The 18,629-nt window shown below is 32.8% G+C and overlaps 1 protein-coding gene across 3 annotated transcripts; it reads left to right on the top strand.

Moving 5' to 3' along the window:
* LOC18608680 lies at window positions 2,459-6,163 on the top strand. Of its 3 annotated transcripts, XM_018116570.1 has the most exons (7): window positions 2,459-2,805; window positions 2,902-3,034; window positions 3,691-3,794; window positions 3,904-4,075; window positions 4,170-4,301; window positions 4,396-4,546; window positions 4,619-6,163. In XM_018116570.1, exons 1-7 carry the CDS (start codon window positions 2,765-2,767, stop codon window positions 5,884-5,886), a joined length of 2,001 nt encoding a protein of 666 aa, XP_017972059.1. In that variant the 5' UTR covers window positions 2,459-2,764; the 3' UTR covers window positions 5,887-6,163. The 3 variants fall into 3 exon arrangements, with proteins under 3 accessions (XP_017972059.1, XP_017972058.1, XP_017972060.1); XM_018116569.1 differs by having other exon boundaries at window positions 4,396-6,163; XM_018116571.1 differs by lacking the exons at window positions 2,459-2,805; window positions 2,902-3,034; window positions 3,691-3,794 and having other exon boundaries at window positions 3,916-4,088; window positions 4,396-6,163.

The following is an 18,629-nucleotide window of genomic DNA, read 5'->3' on the forward strand; positions in this document are numbered from 1 at the left end:
GGGATAGCAAGATTCTAGGTAGATTTTAAAGAAAGAGAAAAGGAGAGGAAGAAGAAAATGGGAAGCGTTATATAGCCTCCTCAAAACTACCTCGTTTTTTAAGAAGAGTGAGAGGAAAAAAAGAAATAAAAAATATCACATCATCTATTACATGATTACATTATATATCACATGGACATAAAACATTAATTGACATTAAGTTTAACAATGGTTAATTTTTTTTTATGGATAAAAGCTTGTTTGATTCAAATAAAAAATTTAAAGATTCGTTTGAATGTACAAGATGAGGGGCTTAATTGAATAAACAAGCATAGCACATGGACCTTTTTAGGGTTTAAAACTTAGATCAATAAATAATTATTTATTATTTTATTTTACTTTAATAAGGACTTCCATTTTAAAAGGAAATAGTCATTCAATTAGTTAGAATTTTTTTTTTCAAATAAGAAATTCAATCTTACGATAAAAATAGATAAACAATTAATAATTTTTTAATTATCAATGAAAGACAAAATAATTTCACAATATTTTTAGATTTCAAGCTTGTAAATACAGTAATGATAAAGATAATTATGACGGAAATGATAGAATAAAGATAAAAATAATAATATCTTAGATGTTGCTTTCAGCAATGAAAGAGAGTGGGATGAAAGAAGCCCTATCATTAAAAGGTGCTACGTTTTTAACCACAATTTTGAAGCATTATCTTATCTATCTAATACTTGGAATAGCATAATTCCTTCATTCCCAAAGTTAGCAAGTTAGAGAGTGGGAAGCATTGCTGGCTTCGCCGCAAGACGAGCAAAAAGGAAGAATGATGCCTGACACTAAGACATCACTAATGGGACCCACATCAGCTTTGCCTAGATGCATTTTTTGCTCAGATGCCAAATGTTAAATCCATGCGCATGGCAATGTACATCCAAAACATCTGCATGCCTAGTTTACACATGCAAACTATCACAAACATCTCCACAACCACATAATGTGCTCCCCACTTGCACAACTTTTGAACTCCTTCCTGATCATACACTAAACACACACAAAATTGAGTTAAAATAATCTAACCCTGTAAACAAATATGTGGGGGCTCATTCCACAGTGAACTAATTATAACACATTCCTTTTGGCCTTTTGGTGGCCAAGAAAAAGCAGTATTATAAAACGATGATAAGGATCAGAGAGTCAGCTTTGGGCCCTAGGGTCACCATCATCATCCTCTAATCTTTCCACCATGCTTAAGCAATGACCCCACCTCCCTTCTACACAACATTTGCATGCCTTGGCGGCATCAGTTGGTCACCAGCAGAAACATAAGCTTATTGCATAGTTTATCTTTTTAATATGGTGGGTTCGATTACCTATTTCTTTGACTGCTGTGCTGGTGCTAACAACCCCAACCACAACCACGACCACGCAGTCTTTTGGTTTCTTGAATCGCTTCCTGTTTTGTTCCTTATTCTACTTTGAACTTTATCGGACAAGAATGAGAGATGGGTAAGTGGGAGGCGAACTGGGCCAGTGCGTGTGAATTAAGGTTTCAGTTTTAACCCATGTTTAAACAGAACGATGACATGTGAGCTTTGGGGACCAAATTTGTTTACCTGTCTTTACTAATCTTGGCAGCTTTACTTCTCCTTGTTAGGACCAATCAGATCAGAGGATTGAGGATCAGGCCTAATTTTTTGTCAAAATGGTTAACTAATTCTAGCCACTTAAAATGCCATTAGTCCACCAACCAAAGTTCTCAATTATAGGCCTATTGAATACTATAAAGTACAAAGTACATAAATGTGCGTTATTCTGAGGAACTTCATCTGAGGCATTTCTGAATTTTTTTTTTTAACTTTTTGTTGAAGTTCGGATATTAAAGTTAATATAAATTCCATTATAAAAAGAAAATGAAAAAAAAAATAATGAACACCTTTTCTTTTTCATGGGTTTATACATGATTCGTCTGTCTTCCATTGTCCATGGTTTTATCGAAACGCCAATTGTTAATTAGTAGGTTAGGTGCCTCATTTAAATATCTTATAGAAGGTGAAATTTCAGTATAAATTTAATGATCAAATTGCGAATAATTTTTCATGAAAATTGACTTAAACGATTGTTAAAGGTAGAATCAAATTGTATCCTTTTGTTTTGGATGGAAAAAGTCAAGATTATTTGAATGTTGTTTAGAAATAACCCGGCCTTAGAGTAATCTTCAAAGCTTTTACACCATGATCTGCTTCAATTGAAGGAAAACATTCTGGATGTCAATGTCATTGATGGCTACACCCAAATAAACCAAGCTCAGGAGGCTCCAATTCAGCTTCAATAAAACAGCGGTAATGTAAATCAGATCAGTGACCAAATAACTGAAAGATAAATAATGCCAGTGAGTAAAAATTCCTCTCATTTTCTTCGCTTATATATGCGGCATAACGCTGTCTTGCCAAGTGTCCTGATAAACGGAGTGGTGGGAGCAGTTTTTCCAGGAGACTACAACTGTCTGCTGCCACTTTCTTCATTTTTCAAACCCACTCCTCCAGAATATAGCACCAACCAAAAGGAAGCCCAACTGTCATGCCGTCTTCCTTCTGTTGCTCTCAACTCTTATTCTCCACTTCCTTTCTCCTCCCGAATTTCACAGCTACAACACCAAGGATGGTACCATATTCGAGTTGTATCTAATCCAGCTGAATCATGAATCTGAAACTCAAGCTTTTGGTTTTTAGTGGCTGCACTCTTGAAGCTAGAAGAACCCAATAGACTTTGAAGCATGTTTGACATCTTTTTTGGTTGGCGAAAAGCTTCAAAATGGTTCTGTGTCGAGGGTCTTGAAAAAAAGGTTTATTTGATATGCTGTTTATACTTACTTTTTTTCTTATGAGGATTGTATGTGTTGTTTTGTTCCAGTAAAAAGCTGATCAAGCGTGTTCAGTGCCGTCTGAAACTGCTAAAGAACAAAAGATATACAATTGTGAAACAGCTACGGGAGGACCTGGCTCAGCTCATCAAACTTGGCTATGAAGAAAGTGCCTTTAACAGGGTAGGAAGGAAATTGAAAATCTTCTTGTTGAATTCTACGCTCTGTAATTTACTCAAAGCCTACCCTGCTGTTTCCCCTGCTTTCTGTGGTTCTTCTAGTAGTCATACAAAGCAAATTGAGTTTTAAGTAGTTAATCGATGCTGTTGATTGCTCTTCTTCACGCTGTTTGCATAACTTTGATATTAAATATGGTATTGACTTAAAAAACAAGCGCTTGTTCGACATTGAATTTGATAAGATACAATTTTCTTGGAAGCATTTTACTGTATAGTACTTACATAAGCTGAAGATTTCTGACTAGAGCTACAGGAACATGAAGATTCGGAGTAACGTTTTCACCAATCCGTTATTAAATTCGGAAGAACGAAATATTGCAACTTGTGTCATATATTGAGTGGACAACTTTCTGGTAAAAATTACTTGCAAATGCTTAAGGTTAACAATATATAAGCTTCATTAGATGACCGGAGCCTTTAACCTCACAAATGTTAACTATAGGTTCCCTCACATGATTAAATATTTTAGCTAGCCATTTTGCAGTTGTCTTAGGTGATTAGAATGTGTCATGCGCGTCCAAGTGCATCTCAAGCAATACCAAACTATGAATAAGCTTATTTTTGTCAAAGTTAGCTCTGACCATTAATTCTCAATTTCAGGCGGAGCAGCTGTTTAAGGATGAGAGCATAATGGCAGTGTATGATATGCTGGATAATTTTTGTGAATTTGTCAACATTCAACTATCGTATATCCGCAGGAACAAGTATGTTTCCCGCAACAATAACGTCAGTCATTATAGATGCCAAACTATTTTCTTATTATCTTCACTATGAACTGATAATGAAGTCTGTTCTGTAATTATGCTGTTTTAGGGACTGCCCTAATGATATCAACGAAGCAGTTTCAAGTCTGATATTTGCCTCTGCAAGATGTGCGGATCTTCCTGAGCTTCCTGCAATTCGAAAGCTCTTTGGGGAGCGTTATGGTCAGAGGTTCGCAACAACTGCTGTTGAATTACTTCCTGGGAATCTTGTCAACCGTGAGGTTCGCCATTATAGTGCGTATTGTTGATTTTTCTTCAACCGATAAGGGTTTTATCATTGATTAACACTAAGTATTTTGATAAATTTGACTACAGATAAAAGAAAAGCTCTCCATAAAATCAGTTTCAGATGATGTGAAGTACAGATTAATTGATGAAATTGCTCGAGATTACGGCCAGCAGCCAGAAATTTTGGCACTTGAATTCATTCCCGAAATGCAACAGCAGGTAACTAGATATATTCCTTTAATTAATGTCTTGTTATTAGATTTTGATGTTATTTTGCCAACTTAGTCGAGTCTCATGTGCTATGTAATCACAGCTAAAAGAAATTAGTCGACATCAAGAACTGGACACAAATAATAGCAATTGCGAAGGATCCCAAATGCAGACTTCAGATGCTACTGAGATAGAAGGAAAATTTATACAAGTTGATCCATTGGCAATGAGTGACGGTCGCTTGATCAGGCAAAGTCAGTCTTACTCCTATCCAAATTCTGATGCAATTTGTACTTCCCTTAATTCCTCCAAACAACCTTCACCAGATAAGATGGAGTCACCAGTTCAGATAAAAGCAGAGAAAGTAGAGAATTTTCCCCAAACGGATTCTCCCTTTGAATTGACAGTTGATACTACAGGTGTTGGGAAAAGCCAGAGAATGAGCTGGATTTGTACAACCACTTTGAAACATAGGGATGAAAGAAAAGCACCATCTTCCTCAGAAAGTTTGCCTCAGCTTCCTGAAGAAGCGGTTGTTTATCTTGATGACATAGAGGAGTTACAATCTTCAACGAAAAAAGGAGACTGCCAGGATCAGAGACTATTCAAGTTCAAGTCCCCCCTCCTGCCTAAGCGAGGACCTGTCACGGATGGTTATGACGTTTGTGATGAAAGTTATGTGGATAATGATGGACCACAGGATGAAAAGTCAAGCTCAAGGACCTTCAGTAAGAGAAGAAATTCATATGAAAAAAGATCCAGGCGGAGGTCATTGTCTCTTGAACGTTCAAGCATGAAGGATAATGACCATGAGACTTATTATGAGAAGCCGTGCAAGACGTCTCCAAGTCACAAGCATAAATCTAACCACTACAGAAAGCTTCAGAAGAAGACAACAATTGCAGAATGTGAACAATCAGCTTATGTGCTGAAGAGACTGAAGCAACCTTGCTGCAAATATAATACTATGACATCATGCTGCAATTGCCGCTTCAACAGTGAAGTAAATATCTGCGGCCAGGAATATCCTTTTTACTTTTGTACTGGTGATGACAGGGAAGAACAGTTTCCTCCGAGGAATCAAAAGAGAGGGCTCAGAAATTCAGGGCAGTTTCCAATTTGTGATACGGAAGAAAACTTGGATAACCAGTTTTGCCATTGCCAATGTTCTTGTATTGGAGGATGCAAGAACGAAACTGGATGTACCAAAATGGAAGAGATGACTCTTAAACAGAATCTCAGGAGAAGGAGCTACGACAACAGTGCAAGTGTATATGAAGTTTTCACCTTGCCCAAAATGGAAAAGGAGAAAACCTTAGGGAAAACGAAGGGCTGTGCCTCCCCCGGCAGCCATGTTTCTTCTAACAGTTCCTTGCCTAGTGTGGTCAGTTCCCAGACAAGAAAAGAAACAGTTCCTCCCTATCTGAGGGCCATGACAATGCCCCAAGAAAGGCCTAGAGATGGTCGCAGGTACAGCATTCTGCGTTCCAATTCATTGTCCTTTCAAAACCCTAATCACGTCCATCCTAAGCTACCAGATTATGATGACTTAGCTGCTAAATTTATGGCTCTCAAGAAGGAGCGTCTGCTGTAGAAGCAGTGTCGAAGAAAGCCTAGAAGAGTATTGGCATGCACAGCGGACAAGACCGGTTCTATTTTTCTCCTAGTATCTCTTGACTTCTTTTTTTTTTTTTTATCCTGTTATAAGATATAATCATATGAAAAATTATTTGTTTCAATTAGAACCAGGAAATAGTCATTTGTTCTTAGATTAGTTTGCAATTGCTGAAAACGAAGCTAATAATGTCAAGTTTTAGTGGATTTATCAGAGGATTACTTTCTATCTATACTAAATATATATGGGTTTAGGAGATTGCTCTTTGAGAGAAATTAGTCTACAAGCTTGGCACTAGACTTGGCCCTCGTGGATTGAGTCCAACGGACCCATAGCTTAAGTTTGTCAGAATCTAACCCAATAATGTTAAGGCTTTATCCCAATTCTTAATTGACAGCTACGATCCAATCATGTACTCGAGACTGAGGGCAATTTGCACCCTCTACTTATATATTCTTTTTCCATTAAAAGGAATCCCTTGGCCAATTCAAGTGGCATTTGGTCTTTTATTAGAAATTTGATAATAGGAAAAGTGATTGTTGAAAGATAATATTACAGTATTTAGTATTTATAAAAAAAATATTATTTAAAATTTTTTAAAAAATAATATTATAAATTTGATTTACAAACATTTTATTAAGAATGTAACATAAATTTTCAAAATTATTCTTATATATCAAAATACAATATACTTGCATAATTTTTTATAATTAAAATAATTAAGTTTTAAAAAATTAAATTAACTAATTTAAATTAGTGTATAATTATATTAACTAATTATTTAATTAATTAAATTAAGTTAAAATAATTAATCAATTAATATTAATCACACATTTATATGATTAATTATCATTTTTAATTAATTCATATCTTCTTTATTTTAAAATTCATATATGACTTTATCAATTATATCATAATTAAACATTTCCAATGTATTTAATTGTTTTTTTATTTTATTTAATTAAAAATATTAATTTTATGGCACGTCTATGATCCTTTGGGGTTTGAACCCAGTCTGCTTTCTTTCTTTTCATGTGTTTTTTTCTTTCGTTCCTTCCTGCACCCATGGTCAGAACGACGAGCTCTTCTTCTTCTTGTTCCTTTTCTGTTTTTTTCTCTCTTCCCTACAGCACCCATCCTCGGAATGAAGGGCTCTTCTTCTTTTTCTTTCTCTCTTTTTTTCTCTCCCTCCTCCTTACACCCATCACCAGAGTCAAATCACTCAGCCCGAAAGGGTTTTTGGTCCTTTTGGTCTCATTTTACTTTCTCTAGGTCATGGGAAAGTAATATTCCCTCCAATCCAAGAGGGAGTCACCTTCCCTCCCACAATGGCAATTTGATATCCAAGTAAAGTTACATTCCCAATAACTTAGCATACCAAACAGAGCATACTCTTTCTGTCAATAGCTGAAATTTAAGTCTAATTTCGTATAGTCTTAAATTTTAAAAATAAAATTTAAATAACCTCATCTCTTATTAGTATGAGATTTGTGATATTTATCTCATCCAATTACATGAGTTGACCCATGTTAGTTGTGACATCACTCAATTAAAAAAAATATTTATTTATTATATTATTTTTTAGAGTTTATATATTTAATAATACTATGAACTCACTAATATTTTTACAATTTTGTAAAAATTGGGGCCAAAAGGGAAATTTCATTAAAAAATTTATATATTAATAATATTAACTATTCTTTTTTAAAAAATAATATTTCAATATTATCAAAAAGTAGATTTATCAAAAAATAATTTATATATTAATATTTGAATTCTACATGGAAAGACAAAAAGATTTCTTTCTATAATTTAATATTTTATTAAAAAATCAAAACTTAATCTATTCTCGCTCTTCAAAAATTCAAGTAACCTATAGTGACTTTCCGCTTCTCGGTCCTTCGTATATTTTTCACTCTCTCAAACAACTCAACTAAGCTTCAATTGTAAGTAATTTTCAATCCAAGATAAGTTTTTAAATATTTCATATCTAAATATTTTTTGATTAATTTGATAGTTTGGATTCATAATTATAATCTTGAAATTATGAGTCTTTTTTTTTATTTATCTTATAGATATTGATTATTTAATTTTTGTATTTAACTTTATGTGGTTTGTGGATGGTTATACTTAGTTTTGATAAATGAATAGAAAATTATCATATTGTTAGTTATTCAACCTGATAATTTGTTACATAAGATCATATTTTATTTAATTCTAATATTTTAGTTTATGCTAATAAGTAGTAATTTTTAACCAGTTTTTATAATTTTGGATAAATAAGCCATGAAAAGATATTTTAAAAGAAAAGAAATTATCTCATAAGATTCAGATCTCGAGCAACAACAACAAAATTCTACTAATGATCATACTCTACAATCTTCTAAATAAAGTCATGTTGAATTTGATTTAAGTACTCTTCTGGCAAATCCTGGATTAAGGAAAAAAATTTCTGAGTATCATCCTAATGACAAGGATGAAATTAGAAGCACATATTTGCAAAAAAGGTCATATCAACCTTGCAATCATAAGTTTCTTCAAAGAATTATTTATGGGGTTCCTCGTCGATTTAATTCTTCTTAGTTTAATGACTATAGTAGCTGGTTAAAGTATAGCATACAAAAAGATGTTGCATTTTGCTTGTGTTGTTATTTATTCAAAAATGAAATCGAGAAGCAAGGGGGAGGTGATTCTTTTGTAACTAAAGGTTTCACAAGTTGGAACAAAAAAGAAAGATTAAATATTGATGTTGGCAATTGCAATAGTGCACATAATAAAACTTTAATAGAAATGCCAAGACTTCATGAAGTAGAAACAACATATTGATGTAGCACTTTGTAAGCAAACAAAACAAGTTAAAAGAGATTATAGAACTCGCTTAATTGCATCAATGGATTGCATTAGGTTTCTCTTGTGCCAAGGGGTAGCTTTTTGAAGACACGATGAATTTGAAAATCAACTTGAAAACTAGATTGCAGACTTGAGTTTGGATGAGGAATTTGTTGAAGTAAACAGAATTGGTGATCTTGCAAGAAAAATGGTTGTGACATATAGAAATATTGTGTATCCTTTGGTTTATTTACTAGTAAAACTTGCATTGATCTTACCAGTTGCAACAACATCAGTTAAAAGAGCTTTTTTAGCAATGAAATTCATAATGCATAGGCTACGCAATCAAATTAGTGACGAGCGGATGAATGATTGCTTAGTGACATATATTGAAAAAAATGTATTTGATAGTGGTTCTACTAATGTTATCAAGCAACATTTTCAAAATATAAAAAATCATTGTTGACAATTATAGTTCTTTTAGATATTTTTACTTTAAAGTATTAAATGAATGTATTGAATTTGCATTTTCTTTAATTTAACATTAAAACTTCTACTTTATGAATTTTAACATATTTATTTTTTTAATTATTATTTTAATTATAACATCACTTAGAAAAATTCCTAGGTCTACTCCTGTCCAATTTTGCAACGTCCCTATTGCATTAGCTCTTTACCCGTAGAAAAAACGGACTCTTACACTAGTACGAGTCTATTTCGACTCTTGTATCTCTCATGGAACTTCACATCAATGAATATTTGAGTTTGGTCTTATACCAAATCTCACAAACCGAAACTTAAGTCTAATCTCGACCTTCTATCTCTCATGGGACTCCACATTAATGAAGATCTAGGTCTAGTTTGATACCAAATCTCATGGGTCGAAACTTAGGTCTAACCTCATGCAGTCTTAAACACTAAAAATAGAGTTTAAGTAAGTCTATAAATCACGGGCTTACGTTCTCAACTCAAAAAACATGTTTAATAAATGATGAAATACCCATGTTTATATTCTCAAGACTTACCACATGTCACGACCCGGAACTCCCATCGAGTTCGTAACAACCGTCTCGACATCCCGATAAACATTCATTACCCGAAATGTCAATCGAAACCTCGCAAGGCTTAACATCAGTTTTTCTCGCTTCCCTAGTGAGTATTAGTTGCTAAAATCATGTTTTGAGAGATTATAAAATATTTTCAATTCAAAACAATAGAAAAATAAATTTTCCTCACAGGGGCATTTTGGTCATTTTTCTTCAAAAATCTCGAAATCCGCTAAAAATGTAGTAAGCGAGTACAAAACATAGAATTCATAATTAAAATGAGTTTTAAAGTCTAAAATTTTCATTTAAAACGAAATTGCGATTATTTGGATATAACAAAAAAATAAAAGAAATATTAAGTAAAATATTCTATTTTTTTATAAAATAATATTTATAGAGTTATACGTAAATAATTTTGTAGTGTAAAAGCTAAATAAATTCATACATACTGTAATACAGTAAGTCAGAGTATGTAATTTAATTTACAATAACAAGAGAGCCCCCGAATAAACAAAAGTAAAGAGGACTGTGAATTTACAGTTTGGAAAATACAGATCTAACGGTAGTCCTCGATGAGATCAGCTATCTACAGTTTATACTGAACTCGAAATGGATGGAAATGAGGGTGGTGAGATTATAAAATCTCAATGAGTAAACAGACATCATCATAAACATCTAGAGTTGAGTACATGAAGACAATAAAGTAAATCATCGTAAATTGGGTAATAGTATTAGAATACATTTCATTTAAAATACATGAAGAGACTTATGAATCTCATAACAACTAGACTTGTGCCATAAATCCATTCTCAAGGACACCTTAGCCGAGGCATCCTATCGAGACCGCCAAGGCTATTAAAATTCACACTTCACATAAATCATGTTTTTGTTTTGAAAACATAGCCGTTCCTTAGCTTTAGTTGAGTTCCCCCTCACGTGGTGGTTTGGTAAGAAGTGAACCCTAAGCTTTATCCCAAGAGATACCCTACGCGCATCTCCGTTCGAGGTAAGAATATAATGAGGTTTACCGTGCCCCTCTAAAAGGCTGGTCCACAAAAACCCCTACTGTAGTGATTAATTAATATATAATCCACCATATAATAAAATTTTAACGGCATGACAGGGCTAATGAAACACTACTCAGCTTGCAAGGGTAAAATAAAACAATTCATACAATTCATAAAATACAGCCCAACCAGTCATGCCAACACAATAACAATATAACATAAGCCATCAATTTAAACAATCAAATTGCCACAATTAACAGTCTCTGTGTACTCTATTTTTTTCAAAATCGTTATTAGTTTCAAAACAATTTATAATTTAATTTCATTAGATCACCTTTATTCATAGAACATGAAAATTTACCTTTTAAATCCATTTTTTCATAGAATTCATGAAATCATCTAAAAATCACTTTAGATAATTAAAATGACAGTAAGTTTACTCACAATATCTAGAATGCAGACTTTTGAAGTACTCTGTCTAGTGGTCCTTGGATGCAATTTCCTTGCTTTTATCGGAGGACTCACCACCTTGACATAGTACAAAATTGAAAAATTCACCACATTGATACTAAATTGAAATTAAACTAATTTAGGCTACTAATGCATGATATAGAATGCAAAAATGTCCGAATAGTTGTTTAAATACGGTATTTGACCTAATCCGCACTATTCTCGATCTAATCGGCTAAAATCTTTAATTTAACTTCAAATCGATTCTTTTCACTTTCTACACTCTAATTATACCTAAATTACCTCAGTGACTGTGAATGAGGTTCAATTTATCGATCCCGGATCAATAACATGTCTATATGTTGAGCAAAAATTCGTATTTTCGCACCAAAATTTCTCATTTAATTTTTAGCCTCACCAAACATCAAATATCATCAAAATATCATGAAATATCATCAAATTCAGCTACAATATTCTCCCTAGGAAATTTCGCCAATGATGGTAATGGGGGAAAATGAATTCTTTTCTTGTTGTTTTGTTTCTAAATATGCTAAACTAACTTAAAACACTAACATAACTTAAAATCAAATCAATCTAACTTCATTCTCTCTCCATACCCATTTGGGCAGCCATGAATTCACCATGAAAACATGAAATCTAACCATGGAAAATAAGGAGAAAAGCATGAGAAAGGTAGATCACAAGTCAAAATCAAGAAATTTTGCCTTTGATTGCTTGATTCCTTGAAATCCCATACTTTTTCTTTAATTTTCCCACATAGGTTTCTTGTTTTTCTTTTCCTCTCTTTGTTCTTGCTATGGCCGGCCACATGAAGAGAAAATAAGCTGATTTTTGCTGATTTTAAAGGTAAAAAATAAATGGATAATAACTTGACACATGTCACCATATTATTGGTCTATTTTTAATTTCTTAACTATTAAGCTTTCTCTCTCCACCACTTAAATTCCTTCAATTATTCATGATAATATTGAATAAAATCTATGTGCTGGACAAGTGTTGGGTGTGTAAAATTACAATTTTGCCCATAAATTACAAAATTATCATTTTACCCTTATGCTCTGAAAATACCGGAATTACAATTTTTTTCGCTTATCAACCTCAAATTATACTCCAATGAGTCAAATGTGATCAATCTTAATCAAAAACTTCTTCCAATATTCCAATTTTATCCTCATGTGGCAAAATTACCATTTTACCCCTAGATAGTGAAAATTTTGATTTGACTCCAAATTAATCCTTGAACTCCGAATCACCATTTTAAGTCATTCATTGACCGTAAAATTTTCAATTGCACCCTAAAATCTCTATTTGATCTAGTTCGATGCTTAAATCAACTTTGTTGTTCCTCTAGGTACAATACCGATTTTTGTAAATTTTTCGAAACTCTCTTAGCATGCAAACATGCTATTCATCACATGTATGTTATGACAAGTATTTTATAAGATCGGGCTTTACACCACATCTCTTATTGATGTGAAATCTGTGACACTTCTCATTAATTAAATTCTCTCTTTGTTTTACGAAAATAGACTTCCAAAAAATAATTTTCTAAAAGTGTTGATACTTTCCTAAAAAATTCATATTTATGTTATTTAGATAATTTTATGAAAAATATTTTCTGTTATTTGATTATTTTTTCAAAAAAAATTGCATACCTGTCAAAATATTAATATTGACATAACAATTAAAACAATTTTATTAAGATATTAAAAATTTTATTTGTTAAAATATTTAAAATTATTATTATTATTATTTATTATTAAAATATTAAAAAAAATTATCGTTAATATAGTAATATTTTTATGCTAAAATTTTATTATTAAAACAGTAAAGAAGTATAATTTATTATATTAGTATTTATTATTTGATATTAAAATGGTAATATATTATTAAAATAATAAAAAATCTTATTAATAATATTCAAAATACTTATGTTTATAATTAAATATTAAAATATTTTTATATATTAATAGTTTAATATTGTTCAATATATATCCAATTAGAATTAATTCAAAAATAAGTACTTATTAATTTAATAATATTCCGAACTAGATATGAGTCTAAAAATCCCACCAACAGGCCCAATTCCTGAACAGATCGGTCCAATTGAGGTGAGTTTGTTTTGTATGTTGTTAATTTAAAAATTATTTTATGCTTTTTGTAAAATGGAAGATAATTTTCAAGTTTTTAGGTTTATTTTTTATTGACTATTTAATGATATTTTTTTTGTTAACTATTCCATTTTTTACCAACCAAAAATAAGAAAATACAGAAATCAATTCTGAAAGCCATTAGATTTGAGAAACAAACGGAGCCTAATATGAATTTAGCTGGTGTATGATTCCATGTCAGATACCAAACCAGTGAAGCACGAAGATCAGTACACCCATCAGCTGTATTTGTTCAGGGAGAGCTTTCTTAATTAATCATATATATTGACTCAGTCATCCGTGAGACTTTACTAACTTGAGAAAAAGAAACGAATTCCTTAAGCAAACCAAAAAAAGAAAAATAGTATATTTATTTATTAGACCAACTTTGCAACCTATGTATCTTAGTGCAGGTTCAGAGACCAAAAAGATATGTTGAAAAAAGAGCCAATAATTAAATGTAACTAGCCTACCAAAGGAACGATTTCCATCCTGTAAAATTGCCACCTCTTGTCAATTTAAGCTTGTGGAGTAAACTTACAGTATAAATATGCTGACAAAGGCGGAAAGGACGATGTATGTGTCTGCAATAGCACTGAGCAAATTCGATTAAACTGTGAAATGCACTCTCTCAAACTTATACAAGGATGGAGAAGCGCGTGGGCCATCTCCATTTCCTTCAATGCTCATATATAGGCAGAGAGTGGCATGCAGTATTATTTGAGGGCATTACCCTAATGGGCCAGTAGCAAGTTTATATGATAATGTTGCCATCTAAGACAAACACTTTCTCAACCCAATTGGGGGTTGACTTCGTTCTTTTGAAAACCCCTAAATCCTTCCGACACAAGTCCCATATATACTTTGATCATCTATTTCTTCCAATATGGTAAAGTTTTTAATTAATTAGTCTAACACATTGATGGATTTCGGGAAAACCTATGTTCCGGCTGCCCATACTGGCATGCCACGGCCACCTCTTTGTTGCACTTTGATTAACTAAATTGGGTGGCATGATTAATGAGGCAAGTGGTATCAGAGGGCACGACATGTTGACGGTTCATTGGAGGATATCAGCCGTTTGAATATAGGCTTGGAGCCACTATATATTAGCAAAGAATAAGATATAAATATATATATATATGATCAAACTATAGTTTTCTGGCAAATGGTAGTCCACCTCAATGGTCGTGATGTGAAACATTTTCCGCGTGCTCACCACTCATTATTATACTAACAAAATAGAATTATATAATTTATGGAAGAGGAAGCTGCTGATTGGTTAGCTAGCTTGATAACACTAAGATATTCACGTCTGACATTATCTGTTTTTGTCAAAACCCCTCTTTACCAGATCCATAGCTTTCTTGTTGATGGAGGACTCTTCAAAGTTGAAACTTAAATAAAAATGGGAATTCATGTAATCTGAGTGTTTGCATGTCTGGTCTATCAAGTTGCCCGATTCAAAATTTTTCTCCTCCCTATAATTAAGCTCACATCTCTTTACGAAAGCGGTGCAATCCAGTTCTCTCATGATAGTGATGATACAATACAAGAAAAATCATTGAGCAAACCTATTATATATCATGTGACCACATACTCCACTGCTTCCGTTTCTGCTGAATCTACTTTCTCCGTTTTACAATTATTCTTTCCAACAAAGCATGACGAATTTTAATTTGAAAGCGAATTCTCATAAGAATTTCATTTGAAACTAAACTTTTTCTTACCTGTTTCTATAGCATGGAAAGTTCAAATATGGAAGAGAATCTTTCGATTTCATACATGTAACATTTGTTCAACTTACAAACTCTTCCACTTTTTTCCTGGTTTAAGCGATAACCAGGTCATTTAATGGAATAACCTTTCATTTCCTCAATCCATCCAACCCCAACACCTTGCATATCTGTATACTCCAATTTTCAAGAGTTTGATACAAAACTTTACTAGTCAAAATCTCGAAGTTACACGTGTCCCCACCTATAATCTTCATGGAAAATTTCACATTTGATAGAGAGAATGAAGTCAAGGAAGAGGATTCCTTTCATTGGATTCTTCTATATTAATGTTTTTCCCACAATGTACACCTACAAATTACAAGGATGGCCGGACCATCCACCATATAGTAGTGCCCCAAATTGGTGGACGTGCTGAAAATCCCCTAAACCATTTTCCAATGTCTCAAAACAAGACGAAACAATCAAAAAAGAGACACAGCTGCTTCCTTGTCAGAGCAAATATGATGCAATATGCTGAATCAAAAGATGTGGAAAGAGCCCTATAATTTGCGACACACTTATGCAAGTTTCCATTTGCTAGCAACTGTTGATGTCGAAAGAGCCTTTGGAATTCTATGACATATTCATGCATGCTGTCCCCAGATTTGTGACGAAAGGGCAAAGAGATATTGGTGGCTGATTGCTTGTTTGGGGTCAAAGGGAAAAAGGATGTCCCCATCTTTGTCCGGCCACTTATATGGACTTGAATACCTCAAAGAGAGAGAAAGAGAGATTTTTTCAGTCTTTCGAGACAGATAGTGAAGCAAACCACAACTCAGGACTGGTACCACGTGTCAACCTCATGGATCACCACGTTTAAAGGAAACTTCTTCGGCATTCTAGCATCCAAGTTGTTGATATTTCTCCTCCCAGGGCTTGCACCTCCCGTGGAAGCAAGAACTGTCTATAATTGACTTGTTTTTTAAATGAAAAATACTATTCATCTCTTTATTTGTATTTTAATATACATTTATCTCATTTGATATATGGTAATAGCTTATTGATTTGATTATAATATTTTATTTTTAAATTAATTGACTTACACATGAATTGATAATTTTATGTTAAATTTATTCAATAACTGTATGTCCTATGAAGATATACAAATATTTAATTAAGATAAAAGTGATGAAATAACTAGTATAACCACTTATAAATTTTCAACAAATTAAATCAAGTCAACATATTAAAATTTAGTAAACCAATAAATAGTTTAAATCTGTAAAGAGTCTTAATTATTTGTCATTCTCAATATTATTCAATTTAAGGGATGAAAATAAAAATAAAATTGGAGAATGATATTGTAAAAGTAAAGAGATTAGTTTTAATTAATTGAACAAGTTTTTTTTTCTTTTATTTATCTCTTAAACTGAAATTGATTATTTTAAAAATATATATATGTAGTTTCCATCAAAATTCATCTCTTTTCAAAAAAGAGAAAACAATTTTTTAATTTTTTTTACGCCTTTCTTTACTCTCTCTTTTTCATCTAGTAAATACAATGATTATGGTACTCGTAAATATTTAAAAATTATTTTTAATCTCTTAAATTTAATTAATAATTAAATTTTTAAAAAATTTAATATTATTTATATATACACACAATAAGTGAATATATCTCTTAATTGAGAAAAGAAAAAAAAATTAAATAATGAGGGTGAAGCGTTAATTTCGGCATGCACGCATCTAATTAAAGGAGAGCTTGCGTCGAGAGCCAATGAGTATGTCCTTGTGGAATAACCTTGGCCTCAAAGTAAAGGTTCGAGTCAGATATTTTTGTTAGACCAAAGTCAGATATATGAAGGGAAAATATAAAAGAAAGATGATGATGTGGGAGGAAGTGATTGGGTGGACCACCGACACGTGCCGATTTGCACCGACTTTTCAATGACACCGTTATGCTGTTGACTTTGTGACGACAAACGGATCGACCCTTGCTTTATTATTTCTTTTCTTGTGTGTTTTTTTTTTTTTTGGCTGAATCCTTCGTTCCACCGAAAGTGAAGCCCTAACGTGGAACACTTGCACATTTTACTGTGCACATTTTTGTAGTACCCCAAACTTTTCAATTCCAAATTAAGCTAGCTTGCTACTTCTTAATCCTTATGCCTTTATTACATTGTCACTTTCGTTTTAGTCAAGTCTAATTAAGAAAAAACATAAATGAATTTATACGCCTTTTTGTTCCTTGGCAATGTTATTTCTATTACTATATAATAAGCTCTTTTATCCATAAAAAATGCATGCCATTAATAGCATTTGATTGCTGAGATGGTGTTATTATGTTTTTTTTCTCTTTTTATACATGATGGTGTTAATTCATTACTAGTATTTGATTATGGTCTCAATGTTGCTGAGAGATCAGTTTTAGTAAGTCGTGCCAATTAAGGGCAGAATTTGTAATTGCCTGGTGATCGATAGGTTTTGCATGATCCACCCAGGTTTTCGCTGAACAATGAGTTGAGTAAATCACACATTTGGAGATTCAAGTTATTCCATTTTTAATTTGGATGTCGACTATTTGGTTAATTAGCCAGATGAAATCTTTTTCGTGCTTTGGAGCCCCTTTTTCTTTTTTAGTAAGTAATTTACTTTTAAAGCTGTGTCTGACAATCGTGAAAGCGAAGAAATTGATGAAAAAACATTCATGTCGGAGGCATACGCTGAATCTAGCAATAAGAATTCATAGTCACGAGGGGTCTTGCCCAAACTCTTGTTTTTTCCTTTCATTAATAACGTGGTGGTTAAGATGAAGTAAATGTGGAGTGCGTTCTATTTGTAGCTTTAACCTTTTTATGTCAAGAAGTCAATATAAATTAATGATATGATGAAATCGTATGCATGATGAATACAGCTTTAAAAATATCTGGTATGGAATACGCGCTCTTCCAAAAAAAAAGAAAAATGGTCGGTTATGAATGGTCAAAGCAAGTTGACCTGACCATAATCCAGTACCTCCCCCACTAATTAAATCCGTCATAGGACCAGCCTAACCCTCTCATTAGGCGTTGATAAATGAAAACGTTTAAAAAGGTTTTCATACAAACATATACTGTTGTTGCCGTATAAGGTTGTACAGAGATTGGCACTTGCAAGAGTCGAACAAGAATTCACTTAGGCCTACCGGGCTAGGTCTGATGGTCAAGCTAGAATTAAAGAAGATGGAAACATAAAGCAGAAAGAGAGACACTAGGGTTTACTAGATTGGAGACGTTTTGTTATATATCTAGTGGGCTGGTTTTATTAGGCTTTGTGAGGTGTGCCTGGTGCACATTAATTAGAATTGCCCTTAGAACCGATCTTGGCAATCCTATTCAATTTTGATGAGCGATAATCTCAATGGGTATTGCCCAAAGAGTTGTTCTAACATTTCCCTATTCAATTTTGTGGAATACTCTCTAACCACAAATCTCTCCCAATATTAACTATCCTCATACGTGG

Source organism: Theobroma cacao, chromosome 2 (assembly GCF_000208745.1).
Source record: "Theobroma cacao cultivar B97-61/B2 chromosome 2, Criollo_cocoa_genome_V2, whole genome shotgun sequence".
NCBI classification, from domain to species: domain Eukaryota; kingdom Viridiplantae; phylum Streptophyta; class Magnoliopsida; order Malvales; family Malvaceae; genus Theobroma; species Theobroma cacao.